A 19,598-nucleotide genomic window follows, 5' to 3' on the forward strand; every position below is an offset into this window, starting at 1 on the left:
CACACACACACACACACACACACACACACACACACACACACACACACACACACACACACACACACACACAAACACACAAACACACACACAGTATACAGTGTTTTAGATTTTAGACCAATAACACCCTGCTGCTGTCCATCGTTACATGCATGGCACATTTTATTATGCACTGCACTGTTTACAACATGCATATTTTATACCTGAACGTGCAAAAACGCACCCCAGTCTGAGGGCATCACAGTAGAAACCTTCTGTTGTTATTCTCTACTAGAGTCCCAATCACCTCGCTCTACTATCGTTTGGCTAAACAACAACAGCAATAGTATAGAATGAAGTGTTTTCAGCAGCACACCTGACCCCGTTGCCCCTGGCTGTGAACACAGTAACTTGGGCTGAGAAACAACACCTCGCAGCCCATGCTGGACATTTAACACTACTTGCTCGGTCACATCCGAGAACGCTCACCTATTTCTCTCAACTGTCAGCCATCTGACCACATCCTCAGAGCAATGCTCGGGCTCATCTAGGCCGTTCTTATTGCTAAACTGTGCAAACGTGCAATGACTACAGCGAGTGAGCAACCCCACATACATGAAGTGTACTTATTTTTCTGCACATTCAGTTTCTTAATCCTATTCTTCATAGTTTAGTAGCCTGGGCTTTAGCCCAAACTAGGCTTTGTGTTGTCCGTGATTGTTGCTTATAGCTCCAAGGTGGGGTTTTACACAGATAGTTTTGTGTCACCACAATATGAACGGTATGCACCATCTGTTGCGGTTCCTCCTAAACATCTCTTCTTAGCTGGATTGTATTGTTTGGTTTTTTGTTTTTTTCTCCCTCTCAAATCCCTACTGCCCTTCCTTATGTTGCAGTTACGTCAGCATTTGGCTAGGGGACGCCACAGGCACAATAAACAACAGCTTGATGTGAGCTTGGGCTGAACTTGCTGTGCCCCTGCGACCTCCTCACCAGCCGCACCAGTGCACTAGCTGTACGGTTACTGACCATGGACACTGTCCTGCACACTGTCGGCCAGCATGCCGGCTGCAGGCTGCAGGCTGCAGGCTGCAGCTTGTATGCTGTAGGCTGCAAGCAGTAGACTGCAGGCAGTAGGTTGTAGGTTGCAGGTTATAGGCTGTGGGCTGTGGGTTGTAGGCTGTACGTTGTAGGCTGCAGGCTGCAGGTTGTAGACTGTAGGTTATAGGCTGCAGGCTGCAGGTTGTAGGCTGTAAGGCCGTACTCTTGTCACTCACCCTCTATACCCATGCAGAGAAAACCAAATCCAGCAGAAATATTGGCATCCTCTCAGGTGGCCAGAGCTATGATGGATACCTTTTCACTGCCTCTGAAATGGCACATTGGGGCCCACTGCTGCAGGATTAGCTCACGTTTAAGTGAACTAAACCTTTGTCCCCAGAAAATAGTCTGTTAAACCTCACGTGCTGTGGAGGGAAAGAGGAGGAAGAAAAGAGCTTTACTCTATTTGTACGCAGGCTGCGCCTTTACAGCAAGTACTTCCCTGCATTACAGGTTTGGTTCGTGACAGTTCAGCGGGCTTCATTTCAGAAGTTAAAAGATGAGTTTGTAAAAGACACCGTGGAGTTGATGCTGGCTAGCATGATAGCCTACACTTGTTTTGGTAACCCTAATGGACTGGGGGTGATAAAGGGGGAGGGGGGCATTCAAATCTGGATAATAAAACAGGAATAATGTGGAGAACAGGCCCAGAGCACCGTGCCCTTTACCCCCTCACACCCCAACTACAGCTGCCCTATTACTGGTGTCATGGCTTAAAACCCTCTTGCTATTGAAAACCTGAAAAGCGGTGACACGCATATGTGTATCTAAACTCGTTTAAATTTGTTTAGTTCCCACAATTTACCGAACAGTTGAGCGTAGCCAAGTAAAGATAATAAACAAACCGCAGCCAGTCGTTCAATTTGCATTTCCTCTTCGAAGCTAAATTTGACATGTCTCGCAACTCCACCCATCCTCCTTTTGGTTTTTTTTTTACAGCCGTGAACCAAGCGATTCTCTCTCAGGAGCTCTGCGAGTTTTTTTCTTCTTCTTTCTTTTTTTTTCTTTTTCCCCTCTTCTTTCCCTTTCGCCTCTTTTTGCAGGCCCGCATAAAGCTGCAAGAGAAGTGGGGGAGTGACGACTTGTTCCTGGAAGAGCCGAGCCTGCCTGCGGAGTCAGTCACATTCTTGGCTGGGATTCAATGACTGAGCCAGACACACACAAACACACGGAGAGAGGGAGAGAGAGAGAGAGAGAGAGAGAGAGAGAGAGAGAGAGAGAGAGAGAGAGAGAGAGAGAGAGAGAGAGAGAGAGAGAGAGAGAGAGAGAGAGAGAGAGAGAGAGAGAGAGAGAGAGAGAGAGAGAGAGAGAGAGAGAGAGAGAGAGAGAGAGAGAGAGAGAGAGAGAGAGAGAGAGAGAGAGAGAGAGAGAGAGAGAGAGAGAGAGAGAGAGAGAGAGAGAGAGAGAGAGAGAGCGAGCAGACTCCTCATCTCCATACTGCCATAGCGGACTGCGGGGGCAGACTGTGCGCGCTCGGCAGTGCTGCAGTACTCGACAGCGAAAGGAGGCTCAGATACGGAATCCATAATTTCTTTTCTGTCCCCCCCCCAACCACCAAGAGGACGCGAGGATAGAGTTAGCGTTCATCTGAGGCTTGTTTTTGTGCTTTTCTTCTTCATTTTGAACGTCCGACTTTCTCGTTTTTTTTTAAAAATAAATTTGTGCAGAGTTTCGAGGAGCCGGTTTGAAGCTATGGACAGTGTGGGGGTGTGCAGCAGCGGCAGCAGCGGCGGGAGCAGCAGCGAGACACTGGCCGCTGGCACCGTCCGCCTTGTAGTCGCGGGACTAGAAAAGTTCGGCTCGCCTCGTCGGGGACTCCACTCGCCGTTTGATGAAGTGCTTCGTGACGGGGACTAGCTGCGGGAATCCTTGGCTCTGCAGGGGACGGGGACGCGTTGTGGCCGCTTTCGACAGCCGCGCTCCCGAGTCGACGAGAGGGTCTCTCGCTTTCAAAGTTGCAGGAAAAACATGGAGACCGTAAATCGGCAGAGCTTCCAGCCTCATCCGGGACTGCAACAAACTCTCAAGCAGTTTCACCTAAGCTCCATGAGCTCCCTCGGCGGACCGGCGGCTTTTTCGGCCAGGTGGCAGCATGACCTGCTCTTCAAGAAGGACGGGAAGGAGCCGGAGCCCGTCCTGCATCTGCCCATGCAGCCGGCGCCCCCGGTGATGCCCGGGCCGCTGTTCCTGCCGTCGGACCGCTCCACCGAGCGCTGCGAGACGGTGCTGGAGAACGAGACCATCTCCTGCTTCGTGGTCGGCGGGGAGAAGCGCCTCTGCCTGCCGCAGATCCTCAACACGGTCCTGCGGGACTTCTCCCTGCAGCAGATCAACTCCGTGTGCGACGACCTTCACATCTACTGCTCCAGGTGCACGGCGGACCAGCTGGAGATCCTCAAAGTCATGGGCATCCTGCCCTTCTCCGCGCCGTCCTGCGGCCTCATCACCAAGACGGACGCCGAGCGGCTGTGCAACGCCCTGATATACGGCGGCGCCTACCCGCCGCACTGCAAGAAGGAGTTGTCCGGAGCTACCTTGGAGCTGGAGCTGACGGAGAAGAGCTTCAAGGTGTACCACGAGTGTTTCGGGAAGTGCAAGGGTCTTTTCGTGCCCGAACTGTACACCAGCCCCAACGCAGCGTGCATCCAGTGCATGGACTGCAGACTCATGTACCCGACCCACAAGTTCGTGGTCCACAGTCACAAGTCGCTCGAGAACAGGACTTGCCACTGGGGCTTTGACTCGGCCAACTGGAGGGCATACATCCTCCTGGGCCAGGATTACACGGGGAAAGAGGAGAAGGCGCGCATGGAGCAGGTCTTGGACGAGATCAAGGAGAAATTCGACTACGGCAACAAATATAAGAGGAAAGCATCACGGGTGAGTTTGTCGTTTTCGTGACTTGGGTCCATCTGCACCGGCATCATCTCCGATGCCATTAGGCTGCAGGGTGCATCGTGTAACCCGTGCGTCTGTATCGGCTCCCAGCTACCTATCCGATTAAGAAAAGTTTGCATTCGACGCGTGAAGCCCCCCCCCCCGTCCTCCTCCTCCTCGTCCTCCAAGAATGCTGTTTTATCTACACCAGCAAAAAGCAGCACTGTTGAAGAATCGTTAGATTTTGCTACCGTCGTTATATTGTTACTCATTATCTACCAGCGACAACAAAACGCCCCTAGGTAGCAATAAAACCATTATCTGTCCTTGGAACACCTCTTGGGCTTTAATTTTATTGGCTTAGGACCCCCCACTACCCCCCCCCGCCCCAACAGATAGATTGCACACAGTAGGTGTTGAAGGGCATTAAGGAAAAGCGGAATCATCACGATGTAATTCAGGTAAATATGGTGGAACAGCGGAGCCGTTTCTTTAAAAGTCCCTCCTCCCCTGTCCGGTTTGGGGTCGCGTACATTTCCTCCCGGCACGCGCACGCGCACGCGCCGCAGCCGAGCGCTCAGCGTGAGAGCGCGTCTCGTCTAGTCGCCTCCGTTTTAGGAGAGTAAATGAATAATGCCGTCCTCCGTTATCGTGGCCTCTTAGTGGAAGATGTGTTTTCAATGAAAGGGCTCATCCGCTTGTAATGACTTGCTACTTAACGCGTCTGCGATCCCGGCGTAGTGGTGGAGGTCGGGTGTTGGGGTGGGGTGGGGTGGGGGTTCCGACACTCAGGGTTTTTTTTTAGGTCTAAATTTGCCAATTTGTTGTGTCTGCCTGCCCGGAGAGAGCGTTACTGTAAAACGACACCCACAGGTCTGTCTGTCTGCATGTTTGTGGCGTCCTCCCCCTGCACGGTGTCCAGTTAGCTCTGATTAGAAAATACTGACGGTCTTCATGAAGGGGGAGGGGGGGTGGTGGTCCTTGTGGCATTTCTATATGTGACACCCACCAGATGACGGGAAACGTTTTGAACGAGCTCGGTGCCTCCTCTCTAATGGCCTCCATAGCTCTTATAAATCAATTAAGCTCAATCCCCACTTTTTAGCTTGGCTCAGCTATACATTTTTTTGTCTGGGGAGGATGGGGGGGCTCTAATTTCAAACCAATAAAATACAAAAACCCCTAAAACCTGAAAACAGTTTAGTGGGTGCTCCGCTGTGCAGTTGTGGGTGGGTAGGAGGCCGGTAGCTGCAGCAGCAGCAGCGGCAGCCCCCGAAACCACCCTGCAAAGCCAGCAGCGCTGCCATTTGCATGAACTGTTACACATGAATAGAGTTGATGAAGCAGGGTTAGGAGTATTGTGGTGGAAACATAATATGATCCCAACAAAGGGGGGCATTCAGCGTGAACAACCCCCTCCACTATTCTCCCATATCCACCTACTTCAGCAAGTCCTCAAAAACTCTGACTAACGCATGCACACTCACTCTCCGACTCCCCCCCTCTTTACCTACTTGTTGCCCCTATCTGGGTGAAAGGGGTGTGGACCGTGTGGGCAGGAGACCTTTTTTTTTTGGTGGCATATACAAAAGCCAACACACGAGCGATTAAAGACGCTTCTTCTGTTCAGTGGCATTTGCTTAAAAGTACCCGAGTCCTGCCATGCACTCTGAATGCATGCTCCTTCTGGCACGCATTTTAATTTGGATTTGAGTGGGTGCATCTCAAGGACCCCCTACTTTAAAAAGCCCCCTTCTGCTCCGATAAGAGCTGACAAGGTACCCCGAATGTTCCCAATTGTTCGTGTGAATGCTCCTCTGAGTCCTTTTAAATTCAACTCCTCTCTTTCTCTCTTCTTTTTTTTCCCAGAGTGCTCCATTTTAAATAATGTTAATGAGGGGGAATATCTGCCGAGTTTGAATTATGATGAATATTGCTTAACCCACGGCAACGCAGCTTTGTCAGCACATTTGAGCACGGCGGAGGTACTTTGAAAGTGCTCTTGGTGGATGCGAGCCAACACGCTAGACTACATGACGGAGGCTGCGAGGGAAAATGTCATCTCTGGGGTTTTTTTTTTCTCAGCGAAAAAGCGGCACGTCTCTGCTGTGGATCCTAATGGAGTTATTATGGTAGACATGTCAAGATGCAGCAGTCCGATAGATAGACCGATTGCAGGAAGTGATATTGGTGCACTTCCTGTCTGTAGAAACACTCTTCTATGAATTCCCTTTTGAGACCCACTCTCACACAAAGACATGCCAAGCGTAGACCGGTTGTGCAAAAACCACCGGTTTTCCTCTTGCGGCATGCCTTGTTACAGAGGCCTTGGAATTTGCTGTAAAAGTGCATTCTCCCTTCTTATCTAAGGAAGGAGGGTAGTCTGAGTATTGACTCTGTGTGTGTGTGTGTGTGTGTGTGTGTGTGTGTGTGTGTGTGTGTGTGTGTGTGTAAACAAATAATGAGTGAATGCAAAAGTTATTGAACGGGTTCAAAGATTACGAGCTGGGCGTGGAGCACTTTTTGGAAGTTTACCATGCCAGCGCCGGCTGCTAGTGGTCTGGTTTCTGGAAGGTGCACGCATGGGGTGGCAAACTTAATCAGTGGTTTTCCACATCAGGATGTTTAGAGAAGGCTTGTGGCTGCTGAGTTAGTTCACTGCTAACTTTTATTTCCCAGCCACCCCCAAGATGATGGGCTTTTTACACAATCCATCTGTCTGGGGGAGATATGGAGAAAACGAGGAGGGGAGAAGAAATGTGCCGAAAGCTCAAACTTCTACTTTATTCAGGCTTGGTTTTGACCCGGCAAGAGCAAGAGAGTAAACCCCCCCCTCCTCTTTTGACTTTGATAAGGCCCAATATCTTGTCAATGTCCAGTTTGTTCATGTCCCAATTCGTAGGGTTTCGACACAGTGGGGCCTTTTGCAGGTCGACTCTCGTGTCTCAGGGGCAGACAAGTGGCAAACGGTAGTAAGTAAGTCTGGATTCGCGGGTCGGGGGAGGGAGGGTTGCATTCCACACTCGACACTCCCCCTGAGGAGGGAAGACTTCAGACATGAGCCCCACACATACACACAACTCTAACATGAGTGTTTCCACACATGCGTGCTGCTTAAGTGAACCACTCCTCCTCCTCCTGCTCACCTTCCTCTCCATCACTCACTGGGTCAGTAGAATCAAGATGTGTTCCTCCTGCGGTGTTTACCTTTTCTCTCAGGGCGAACGAGAGGGAGTTCATAAATAGAAGTGTATTAAAAAGCAGAACCCAGGGCGTCCGGGGATCGCCGGTTCGAATCCCCATGTTACCTCCGGTTTGGTCAGGGCGTCCCTACAGGCACAATGGGCCGTGTCTGCAGGTGGAAAGCCGGATGTGGGTATGTGTCCTGGTCGCCGCACTAGCGCCTCCTCTGGTCGGTCGAGGTGCCTGTTTGGGGGGGAGGGGGAACTGGATGGAATAGTATGATCCTCCCACCCTGGTGAAACTCCTCAATGTCAGGTGAAAAGAAGCGGCTGGTGATTCCACATTTATGGGAGGAGGCATGTGGTAGTCTGCAGCCCTCCCCGGATCAGCAGAGGGGGTGGAGCAGCGACCGGGATTGGCTAAGTACTATCGGAAGAAAAGGAGGGGGGATTTGAAATGGCCCAATATAAGACTGGTTAGTTCTACAAAGCTGAACCATCAAACTCTTGATGTGGACTAAATATGCAAAATTAATCCAAAAAAAAAAATTATGACAAATTTATTCTCAAATATCCTTGTGGGTTTGGGATGCGGCTGTTTTACTCAAAAATCCCCACTACCCTCACTACACGGCTTCCATCCTGAAAGTTTGCAGGAGCTAAAACTTCCCGTTTTACGTCCACAACCCCCACCCCCCTACTGACCCACCCCCATAAGTCCCCAATGCAGTCTGGGATATCTGGCCACCAGCTGAAGGGGCCACTTGTTTGAGGCTGAGGAGGTGGGTGAGGGGCCTGGAGGAAGTGAAATCCCTTAGGGAATATAGGCCTATGTCCTGTTTCATATGCAAGGCACAGCTTTGGCTAAGCCCCCTGACAGCCAGCCATGTCCACACGGTAGACAGGATAACAGCTGGTAGTGATGCATATCAATGGACACTATTTGCATTTTCTTTTTCCCATTCTTTGAAAAAAAACAAAAAAAACAAAACATACATTTGCAGCCATCAGCTATACACTTAAATGTTGTGATAATGTGGATTTGTGGAGCAGCTAATGTCAGGTAAATGTGGAGCTAGTTGTCTTTGTCGGTGCACGCCTTTTCAGATGGGGGGAATCGTGGCTTTCTCCACCACACTCTGAAAAGGAGGGAAGTCCCGGTTGGGTTAGACCTATTCAGCAGTTGCTGTTCCCAGGCTTGTGTCGGTCGAGGGGTCTCCGAGGGAAGTACAGTCAGCCCGGACGCTATCTGCCCATTGACCACCATCACTCCGGGTCAGAGAGATCAATGTTATATTGACTCTCGAGTGTTCTCGTGTCAATTGTGACTGGCTGCTCCATCACTTCTCAAGCTGCGCCCGACAGACTGACGGATGAACGCAGCTACTTGCCCTGAAAGGGAGTCGACTGGTCCTCGGTTAAATCACCACACGATATAAGATTTTGGACGACTCCCGCAGCACGGCCCTAAATGGGTGCAGCATATTTCTGCGGCAGGTCGGGTTGTGTGATACCTGCAGGCACTGATCCCTTACTGATGAAGAAACCTTCTACCACTCGGAGATAGGGGCAATAAAAAAGCCCTCTTTAATTATTTGGTCTGTAATTGCTTTGTTGCTCGGATTGTATGCAAATGAGCCAGAATTAGGAGAGGGGGTATTTAAGTAGTAGTTAGACAGTTGCACTAGTTATTTTACACATGCCGCTGCGGAACATGTCATAGCCCTTCTCGTTTGCCCTCGCTGCAGACCGACCGAGAGCCTCTGTTGGTTTCATGACGTGGCGTGTGTACTTCTACTGCGGGTCACTGCAATGAGTACAATACAGCCTTACACAGACGAGAGGAAGTGGCGAAGAGCAAAAGTTAATACACCGATGTGTCAACTGAGGCAACCACGAAAAGCCAACGCGGCCCTCCTTTATTTATCAACCCCGGGAACAGAAACATGGAACGATCCGGGGAGAAAGATCTAGATGGAGTCTAGCTGGTTTCTCCAAACACGTTTTATTGTATACAAAGCACCATGAAACCCGTCCCGAACACAGGAAATAAAGAAAACTCACACATTCCGTTGCCTGTCAACACAGGGCTCACCGGTTCGAATCCCCGTGTTACCTCCGGCTTGGTCAGGTGTCCCTACAGACACAATTGGCCGTGTCTGCGGGTGGGAAGCCGGATGTGGGTATGTGTCCTGGTCGCTGCAGTAGCGCCCCCTCTGGTCCGTCGGGGAGTCTGTTCAGGGGGGAGGGAGAACTGGGGGGGGGGGGAATAGCGTGATCCTCCCGCGCGCTACGTCCCCCTGGTGAAACTCCTCACTGTCAGGTAAAAAGAAGCGGCTGGCGACTCCACATGTATGGGAGGAGGCATGTGGTAGTCTGCAGCCCTCCCCGGATCGGCAGAGGGGGTGGAGCAGCGACCGGGACGGCTCGGAAGAGTGGGGTAACTGGGCGAGTACAATTGGGGAGAAAAAAAGGGGGGGGATCACACAAGCCTGAATTCCCCTGACTAGAATAAATAAATAAATAAATAAAAAGAAATGAGTGAGGAAGACTCTTCCTCCTTCATCCCTGGCCTGCTCACCCCTCTGTCAATGGGGGATCCCTTCACGTGACGAACGGAGGACCCGCCCGGCGATGTCCTTCATAAAGAGCAGGCCGAGGGGGCTTATTGGCGTATTAATATTCGGTACCTGCCCGGCACAGGAAGGCTGAAAGAGCAAGGAAGCGAAATAAAAGGTTTCGTGGTCTTTTCCGCACGTTCACCAGAGGAGGCAGAGGACGGAGGCTCCAGAGATGCCGTCCTTGCTGCAGTTGTCATGTGCAGCCATGCGTGCAGGTCGGCGTAGGGCGCTTGCACGCGACAGAGGCGACAGATGCGTTTCGGGAGTCTCGGTTGTGCACGGAAACGACGCCTGCGTAGTGAAAAGGCCACGTGATCGTTCATACTCCTAACGAAGTGCGACAAGTAATAGTCCATGGGCCAGAGCCCAAAATTTCCTATTTCGGTACACTCAAGGTGGCAAAACTTACTTATAATTTTTGAAAGGATCCATGTCTGTAGATGATATTTTGGTATGATAACCATTCCTGAGTGGCAGCTGTATCACAGTTATCAGGTCATGAAGTTAACCACCCCCTAAAGTAAATTGCATTTTAGACGCTGGTGCATATCCTGGTTTAGCCTCATGGTCAGGACATTTTTCAATGTTCTATAATATTGTCTTTGGTATCATTTTAAAGGGGACCTTCTTAGCTTTCATTCAAGCCCTGTTGTGGATATTTCTCACAAATATAGAGGTCACTTGAGCTCTTCAACCCGTCAATAACACACATCTTTCTGCAATGTTCGCCTAAACTATATACTTTCTTTTAGCCCTGTGGCATCTAGGAATATCAGGGACACAAAACACAAAAACTGGAATACTCACAGGACTGTAAAGATTCGGGAAATGTATAATATACCCATACTATTTCATTGTGTGAGGTGATTGTGAACCTTAAATTAGAAGGGCATTATTACTAAGAAACTAACTAGACCAAAGCCAGTTAGTCCATGGGTCAGACCAGATATCGATATCACCCAAGGTGACACAACTTCACTGGTGCCATTTTATTTGGTACACTAACAGAAGTAAAATAATACATGATAACCTTTCCAAATGAGCAGCTATTTCATTTTTCTTTCAGGAAACCTGTTTCTGTGCCTCTCACGATTGTGTATTTGCCCAGATTTTTACAAATATAGCATTTCAACACCCCTGGTACTGATTAGCCTAGCTTAAACTCTGGGACAGTTCTCAGTTGGCCAACAACCAAGGATAACCAGTACTGTGTACTTCCATTCATTTCCATTCTTTTAATGTATATGTTAATATGATTAGTTAAAGTGGCTACGAGGAACTTTCATCTTGTGTTGATTTTAGCGGCCTCATGTGGACAAAATACAGCTGTTGCATAGCAACTAGGTAATGTATCTATTTGTGGCTATGTAAGATAAATAATGGTAATATGACGCTGGTGAAGCAAAGTAAACTTTGTTTTAGTAGTGTTCATACACCTAAGTTACATGTATTTGTTTGTATGTGGCAGGTGAAAACTGACTGAATATGGCCACTGGTGAACAAGCAAGTTTTTACCCAATACCAAAGCGCCCACGGGCGGAGTGCATTATCCACTGTTCTGATGATACAGATAAGCTGGTTTCACTACAAAGTGTCGACTCATGGAGAACTCTGCTCAGGGCAGCTCAGATACGAAATCATGCACCAGTTTTGAAACTGGCAAAAGACATTCCCGAGGGACAGATTCCAGCAATCTACTACCACAGAAAGTGTCGCAGTATCTTCACTATGAAGCAAATTCTTGATGGCCTCCTTGCAAAAGAAAAGAAAAGTTGTGTCTCTGCTGAAGAGAAACAATCTAAGAGAGTAGCTCGACATGCTCCAAGTACATCTAGGACTTATGATGCAGAGTGCATATTTTGTCAGAAAAACAGCAAATATTCCAAGAGACAGAATACGAGAGAAGTACTGGTGCAGTGTCGAGAACTGCGAGCTGATGCAAAGATCAGGAGTGCAGCCACAAAGAAAAGGGACAGCAGAATCCTTGCCATTGTGAGTAGAGACCTTGTAGCAGCTGAAGGGCACTACCACAGGTCATGCTATAGACTTTACACCAAAGAAGAGGTTTCCAAAGGAGAGGTTGCCAGCAATGAAGATGATGATGCTGCAGCCCAGTATGAAGCTGCTGTGAATAAGGCATACAATGAGCTGTTCCTCTTCATCAGGATGGAGCTTTTTGGCAATCCTCAAGTGATGACAATGACTGATCTCTCTTCTAGACTGGTAGCTTCAATGAACTCCCAAGGCATTGCCCAAGTCAAGGAATCAACCAAGAAGCACATAAGGCGAAACCTGGAGAGTGAGTTTGCTGGAGCCTTGCAGATATTCCCTGATGAGAAAGGAAAATTCCTCCTCTATCCCGATAATTTGTCCATGAGGGAACTTGCCAAAGAAAATCAGTCTCTCAAAAGGGAGCTGCAGACCCTGAAAAGTGTCAGTGCACAAGATTTATAGCCAAAGCAGCCATCAAATTGAGAGCAGACATTAAAAGTCAAGATGTTCCTCAAACCTGGCCGCCTGAAGTCAAACCAGAAGCAGAATGTCCTACCATTCCAGAGTCGCTCATTATCTTCCTGTACTCTCTACTCACAGGCTCAAATGATCCTGATCATGCATCCCAGAGAGTGCAGTGCCTTCTGCAGTCATTTGGCCATGACATAGTATATGCAGTGACATGTGGAAATACCAAGCCTTCCAAGCACATTGTTCTGCCATTCAGTGTCAAATCGTTGACAGGAAATGTAGAGTTGATAAACATCCTCAACCGACTTGGTCACAGTGTGTCCAATTCACAGATGGAAGAGATCAACACTGCCCTGTGTCTCCAGAAACTCTCATCATCAGGGAGTGGCATTGCCCTTCCAGCTAACATCCATCCTGGCATATTCACAACTTTAGCCTGGGACAATATCGACCGTCTTGAAGAAACTGTCAGTGGTGAGGGAACATCTCACAGAGTCAATGGGATTGCTGTGCAAGCAAAGCCAGTCAACCCACTTCCTGTCCAACCCATGCCCACTGTTCCCAAAACAAAGAAGAGAAGCATTGATGGACCCCCACCAATGTTACCAACTTACAATGCTGGACAACGGGTAGGGCCACCACAAAGCAAAAAGTCAGATGCCGATACTGCAGCCAATACTAAGCTTGCCAGAGAGAAAAACCTTCTTTGGGTCCTAGCACGCATGTCACAACAAGAAGAACAGTCAGTCAGCAGCTGGACAGGCTTCAACATCCTGACTCGAGGAGAGATGACGGTCATCCCCGACAATATAGGCTATCTGCCTACCATCAATGCTCCAGCGACACAAATGTCTACTGTCAACGAGGTGCTTAACCAGTCACTGAGCATCATGCAGTGCTTAGGCCTGAGGAAGATTGTCTGTGTCTTTGACCAAGCCCTGAATGCGAAGGCTGTCGAGATCACATGGAAACACCATGACAAGTTCCATGATATCATCGTTAGGCTTGGGGTATTCCACACCATCTGCACACTGCTGGCAATAATAGGAAAGCGTTTCCAAGATTCTGGACTCAAAGACCTCTGCATTGAGTCTGGCATGATTGCAGAAGACTCAATTGCTGGTGTTATGGATGGCCGCAAGTACAACAGGGCAGTGCGACTACACAAGCTCCTGTATGAGGCTCTCATGCGACTGACCTTGAATGGTTTCCTGTCCTGGTTGGAAGAAACTCACAGGAATGCCATGGTTCACCTGAATGAGACAATGAAGACCATTGACAGCCTTGGGAAAGAAGTCTCACAACATGCTTTGAAGGAGGTCCTCGAGAACAGCTCTTGTACACGCATCATGGATCTATTTGAAGTCTACCGTGAGTTCCTTAGAGGTGGAAACGGCAGCCTCTCGAACTTCTGGATGTCCTATTTGGACATGGTTGAAATCTTGTTGGGGCTCATCCGAGCATCCAGAGAGGGAGACTGGATGCTACACTTGGCTAGCATTCGAGCAATGATCCCATGGTGCTTTGCTTATGACAGGATGAATTATGCACGCTACCTCCCCTACTACTATGCCCAGATGTCTGAGCTGCCCATCACACACCCAGATGTGTACACAGAATTCATGGAAGGAGGCTTCTCAGTCCAACTGGGCTCCACCAATCCCTTTGGCCGAATCCCTGTTGACCAAGCTATAGAAGAAACGGTGAACAAAGACACCCAAACAGCTGGAGGGACAAAGGGATTCAGCTTGAAGCCAGGAGCTGTGACCAAATATTATCTCACAGCTGAGTATAGAAGCATGTACCTCAGACAGCTGAGAGACCTGACAGGTCAAGGCAGGTGCAAATGGTCTCATCCAGATCTACAGAGTCCAAGGATCAAGAGAGATGAAGCAGATGTCCAGTCTCTCATGGACCTTATGGAGAATAACTGGCTCAATCCTATGTCCCCTGATGAGATTGATTTGGTTAGCCTCTCCACTGGCAACATGGCTCCACCTGATGTGACCATAGATCTCTTGAGAGCTCTTGAGAAAGGAGAAGAGGCCTACCAAGCATTCCAGCGAACAAGGTTAGATGCAGACCCACCACCTGTGAAATTCCACGACAAGATGACCAAGCAAAGTCTGAAAACATTCTCCAATGTCAGCACAAAACAAGCTCATGGAAAGAAAGCACAGGATGTGGTTCTGAAGGCAGATAGAAACCTTTTCAGTCACATGATCCTGGTGGCTGAAAGCAGGAAGGTGAATCTGAAGGATGTCCTTGCCTACCCATTGGGCCCACTACCATGGGCACTGGCAAATGCTGATGGGTCCTTACGAAAAACAAACAAGGCTGCACTTGCCAGAGAGCTTGAAAAGAATGTATCTCCTGCAGAAGACATCCCAATCCCATCTACTTCCATCATTGATGGGATGAGCCTGGTCCAAAAAATGAATGGCAACAACAAAACCTTTGCACAGGTGGCAGAGTCAGCCTTGACCCAGGTCCTCCATGAGGGAGCACAGAGTGGGAGGATTGATGTTGTTTTTGATGTCTATCACCAGACTTCGATCAAAGATGCTGAACGACTGAACCGGGGTGGAGACATCACTCTCCAGTACAAGAATCTTGCAGGGGGACACCACGTCCAGCAGTGGAGAAAATTTCTGTGCAGTTCCTCCAACAAGACCAGTCTCATCAAGTTTCTGGTGGAAGAGTGGAAACTCCCACGATACAGAGCTATGCTGCATGGTAAGGTGTTGTACATGACCTGTGAGGAAACCTGCTACAAGTTGACAGAAGATGGGTGTGAGGAAGCAGCAGAACTGCACTCCACACATGAAGAAGCTGACACCTGTCTGCTCCTGCATGCATTGCATGCAGCAAATGCGGGCTCAAAGTCAGTTATCATCACAGCTGAGGACACTGATGTCATGGTGCTTTGTCTTGGCTTCCAGAAGGACATCACCTGTCCCATCTACCAGAAGTGTGGGACTCAGAACCGCACACGGTTTGTCGACATCACCAAACTGGCAAGTTCACTTGGAGACAGCATCTGTGACAGCCTAATTGGCTTACATGCCTTCACAGGCTGCGACACTGTCAGTGCATTCGCTGGTCGAGGGAAGCTGAATGCCCTGAAGATAGTGAGAAAGCACACTTCCTGCCAAGAGACTTTTAGTCAACTGGGACAGACATGGAATGTGAGTGATGAGCTGTTCCAGAAAATTGAGCAGTTCACCTGTCGGATGTATGTTGCTAATAGCAGCACTGCTGAGGTGAACAAACTGCGTTACCAGCTCTTCTGCACCAAAAGGGGAGAGGTTGAGTCCAGCCAGCTGCCACCATGTAGAGACTGTCTCTTTATGCATGTTCAACGAGCCAACTATCAGGCAGCAATATGGAAGTGCTGTCTGCAGGCTAACCCTGTGGTGCCAAGCCCTACTGAGTATGGATGGACAGATGATGAAGGCAAGCTGGCCATTTACTGGATGCACTCCCCACCTGCACCAGATGTGGTCTTGGAAATGCTAACATGCAAGTGTGTGCATTTATGCAAAATGCCAAGCTGCATGTGCCTGTCAAATGGACTTCCATGCACAGACATGTGCAGGTTACAGACCTGCAGTAACCAAAAACAGCAGGATGGTCCAGAACTGGACTTTGAACTTGGGGAGTCAGATGATGAGAGAAACGAGCAGTTTGATAAATGACAGTGTGATGATTCTGATGGTATTACTGTGGTAGTAGTCTATTGATGCACAGGATGTTGATTCTGGACTTGGTTACCCAGAGCTTGATAACAATAATGTAACCATATTCACATATACCCATTACCCTACCCATTACCATTACATATACCCACTAATGATATGGGATTACATGTATCATTGACTAAGTATATGTAAATGTCAATGTTGTTTAAAATATTAAAATAGTTCATTACCTCACTATGGTATTGCTTTTTATCATGTATTTTGATTGTGTATTTAAACAAATGTATAGAGACCAGTTTGTGGCCTAACTGGCTTTGGTCTAAATCTCATTTAAGGCTCACAATCACCTCACACAATGAAATAGGATGGGTATATTATACATTTCCTGAATCTTTACAGTTCTGAGTATTCCAGTTTTTGTGTTTTGTGTCCCTGATATTCCTAGATGCCACAGGGCTAAAAGAAAGTATATAGTTTAGGCGAAAATTGCAGAAAGATGTGTGTTATTGACGGGTTGAAGAGCTCAAGTGACCTCTATATTTGTGGGAAATATCCACAACAGGGCTTGAATGAAAGCTAAGAAGGTCCCCTTTAAAATGATACCAAAGACAATATTATAGAACATTGAAAAATGTCCTGACCATGAGGCTAAACCAGGATATGCACCAGCGTCTAAAATGCAATTTAGTTTAGCGGGTGGTTAACTTCATGAGCTGATAACTGTGATATAGCTGCCACTCAGGAATGGTTATCATACCAAAATATCTACAGACATGGATCCTTTCAAAAATTATAAGTAAGTTTTGCCACCTTGAGTGTACCGAAATATCGTCTGCCCCATGGACTATAACGGGTACTTCGGCCACGGTGACTGTCACAGAACCGCAGAGGGAACCGGGGCCATGTGTCGTTGGCATCGTCGGGACACGCCACGCTGAAGAACCCGGTGACCTCCTGCAGGTGTTGCACGTGAGGGGGGGGGGTGTTGGGATGTAATGGCTACCCGGCTGCTCGCTATGCACGCCGCTGAGGCCTTGATTCTTTGGCGGCCATCGCTTTATTGATGGCGGATTACTGTAGGCAGCGAGTCCCTCCGTGTTTATTTAATGAGGCTGGCTTTGAAATATTCATCAACACACATGGCGGCACCGTAAGCCCCACTATAGCCTTAACTACACCCCCCCCCCAACCCGCCATCTCCACCACCCCTCACGTCATCCCACCTGCCCGGCGGCGGCCTGCGTGGTGGCGGCCGATCAGCATGAGTGTTATGCTTGCGCACCAGAACCTGACCCGTGTGGCGAAACCCAAGACAGACAGACACTAGATGACTCCAAAAGCTACAAAAGGGAGGTTTTATTGTGGGAGGGAAATGTATGGTGAAAAAAAGGCGTTCTGTTAGTGGGATGTGTGAATAAACTATGTGTGGTGTCCCGTGGTTTGCGTGTATAACTATGTGTGAGTGTTTTTAGCCAATGTGTGGTGCGGTATGTAAATGACCAGGAGGTGTTGAAAAAATGTGCGTGCACCTGGCGAGAAAGTCCAGTCCGTGATCCAAGAGGGGTTGTCCGAGAAAGTCCAGGTCCGAGATCCGGGAAGTCGAGTCCGAAAGGAGGGGTCCAGATAGAGGGACAAGGGGGGTGATCGCAGGAGAGGTCCGGGGAGAAACGTGAAGGTCGCTGGGGACGAGGGAGACGCGGGGAGCCGTGGAAATCGCGGAGGGAGAGTCTTGGGAGGAAACAGAGACACGAAGATAAGACACTGGGGAATAAACAGAATGCAAGGAACGCTGGAGGGCTTGTCAGAACTTTACCGCAGGGTTCAGTACGTCGAAGCACTGAGAGACGTTCTGGGAGGCTTCTTGTAGAAGGCTGCCTGATTGCCACAGGTGTGCCTGATGGATGATGGCAAACACCTGGTGCAGTGCAGCGCTCGTCTCAGCGCGCGAGCCGAGCGCTCGGATGTTTCCGGCACGTCCGAGCTGGGGGAGTGGCTTGAACGTGCCGGGGAGGCAGCTCGGGGCGGTGTAACCACAACAATGAGCTCTTTGCCCACTCATTTCCATCCCCATCTGCCCGTCTCCCACAGTGATACCCTCCAGCCCCCCCCCCCCCCACTGTCACCGCCACCACCACCCCCTGCCCATACACACACACACACAAAGCTTCCAGACCACACAGAAGCCGCTCCACACGCCGAACTTGGGAGTGTATTTGTGGCAGCAGGGCTCGGGAGTGTGGGTCCAGCCGGGCCACGATAAACCCCCCTAGTCAACCGTACGGCTGTTTACACAGCCGCGGTCCTCTCCGCCGTCTTATCTGTGTCGAGACTCGGAGCCGCGTATCGCGGTATCGCCGCCCTGCAGAGGACGCTGGCCGGGGCCTTCTCGTGTCTCGCCTTCGCGGGTGTTTTTGTGTGTCGGTGAGGACAGATACTGTGTTTGGCACACACACACGCCTCCGATACGGCGCACATTTCTGGCTCAGGCCGTCCTCGCTTGCAGCCCCTTTTGTGTGTTTGTGCGTGTGTGTGTTTTTTGCTTTGCTGCCATTGGCGCTCACACAAAGACACTTGCGTCAGCCCCGAACAGCCGGTCCAGAGCTCTGATTATTAGCGGAACCACAAGACTTTGGATGAAACAGCAGCCCGGACGAACCCAGCGTCCAGATTCTAGCTCTTGCGTTGAATACTGCAGCAGCGTGGTCCGGGTCAGGCGTTCGATCCCCGCCAGGCCCCGTCCCTGTTCACCGTGAGATCTAGCCGCGATAAAATCTGACCAGTACACCCCCCACCCCTTGGGCTTCGCCCCGGAGAGGAGGTGGCTGACGGCGTGAGAACGGGCCGCCGCGCTGCGGGTCGGCGGCGGGTGACGCGGGCGCGGTCCCCGCACGGGTGCGTCTGACCGTGAAAGCGGCGGTACGGGCGCGCGTCATTGTGGGAGGAAGAATGAGAGAGAGCAGGAGAGTTTGCAGCGGCTGCAGGGGGGAGGGGGAGGAGGGGGATGGGGGAGATTAGGTTTGTGCTGCATCAGCCCAGGAACACCCCCCCCTCCCTTTTTTTGGTGTGACAGCAGTGTCAGCCTTTAGAGCCACCACCCCCACCCGCACACCGCCTTCCTCCACGTGTTCAGAAAGACAGACCATAAACATGACCTTATCCCCCACACCCAAAAAAAGGGCTGAGCAATCTCACCCTCATCCCCTGTGTGGGTGCAGCGGGGCAATTGTGAGCACTGACAATGCAGATGGCTGTCTGGTGTTGCAAAGCTCTCTCTCGCTCTCGCTCGCTCTCTCTCTCTCTCTCTCTCTCTCTCTCTCTCTCTCTCTCTCTCTCTCTCTCTCTCTCTCTCTCTCTCTCTCTCTCTCACACACACACACACACACACACACACACACACACACACACTACAGTGAAATACATCTCAACACAACACATAATCTCACTAGCATGCACAAAACAACATGGTTTTTTGCGCTGCAGTGAACGCAACATGTCGGCCATTGAAAGGCGCTGCATGTGCAGTGGAAGTGGGTTTTAATCTCACGGATAACCGTTCTGTGTTTACCCAGCCAAAATACCCATATGAGAGCCAGGGGGACGTGGGAATAACGGTTGCCCCACTCTGCCTTATTTCGTGTGTGACGTGCACGGCTAGGTCTGTGTGAATGATTGTGAGT

At 49.7% G+C, this 19,598-nt stretch overlaps 1 protein-coding gene across 1 annotated transcript in view; it reads left to right on the forward strand.

The window, feature by feature from the left end:
* Positions 1–2,538: 2,538 nt before the first annotated feature.
* Positions 2,539–19,598, forward strand: part of skia (v-ski avian sarcoma viral oncogene homolog a) — a 94,001-nt gene continuing 76,941 nt past the window's right edge. The window contains exon 1 of the mRNA XM_056274703.1: positions 2,539–3,957. Coding sequence (XP_056130678.1) covers positions 3,046–3,957 — 912 coding nt within the window. The 5' untranslated portion in view covers positions 2,539–3,045. The remainder of the gene's footprint in view (positions 3,958–19,598) is intronic.

Source organism: Lampris incognitus, chromosome 2 (assembly GCF_029633865.1).
Source record: "Lampris incognitus isolate fLamInc1 chromosome 2, fLamInc1.hap2, whole genome shotgun sequence".
NCBI classification, from domain to species: Eukaryota; Metazoa; Chordata; class Actinopteri; order Lampriformes; family Lampridae; genus Lampris; species Lampris incognitus.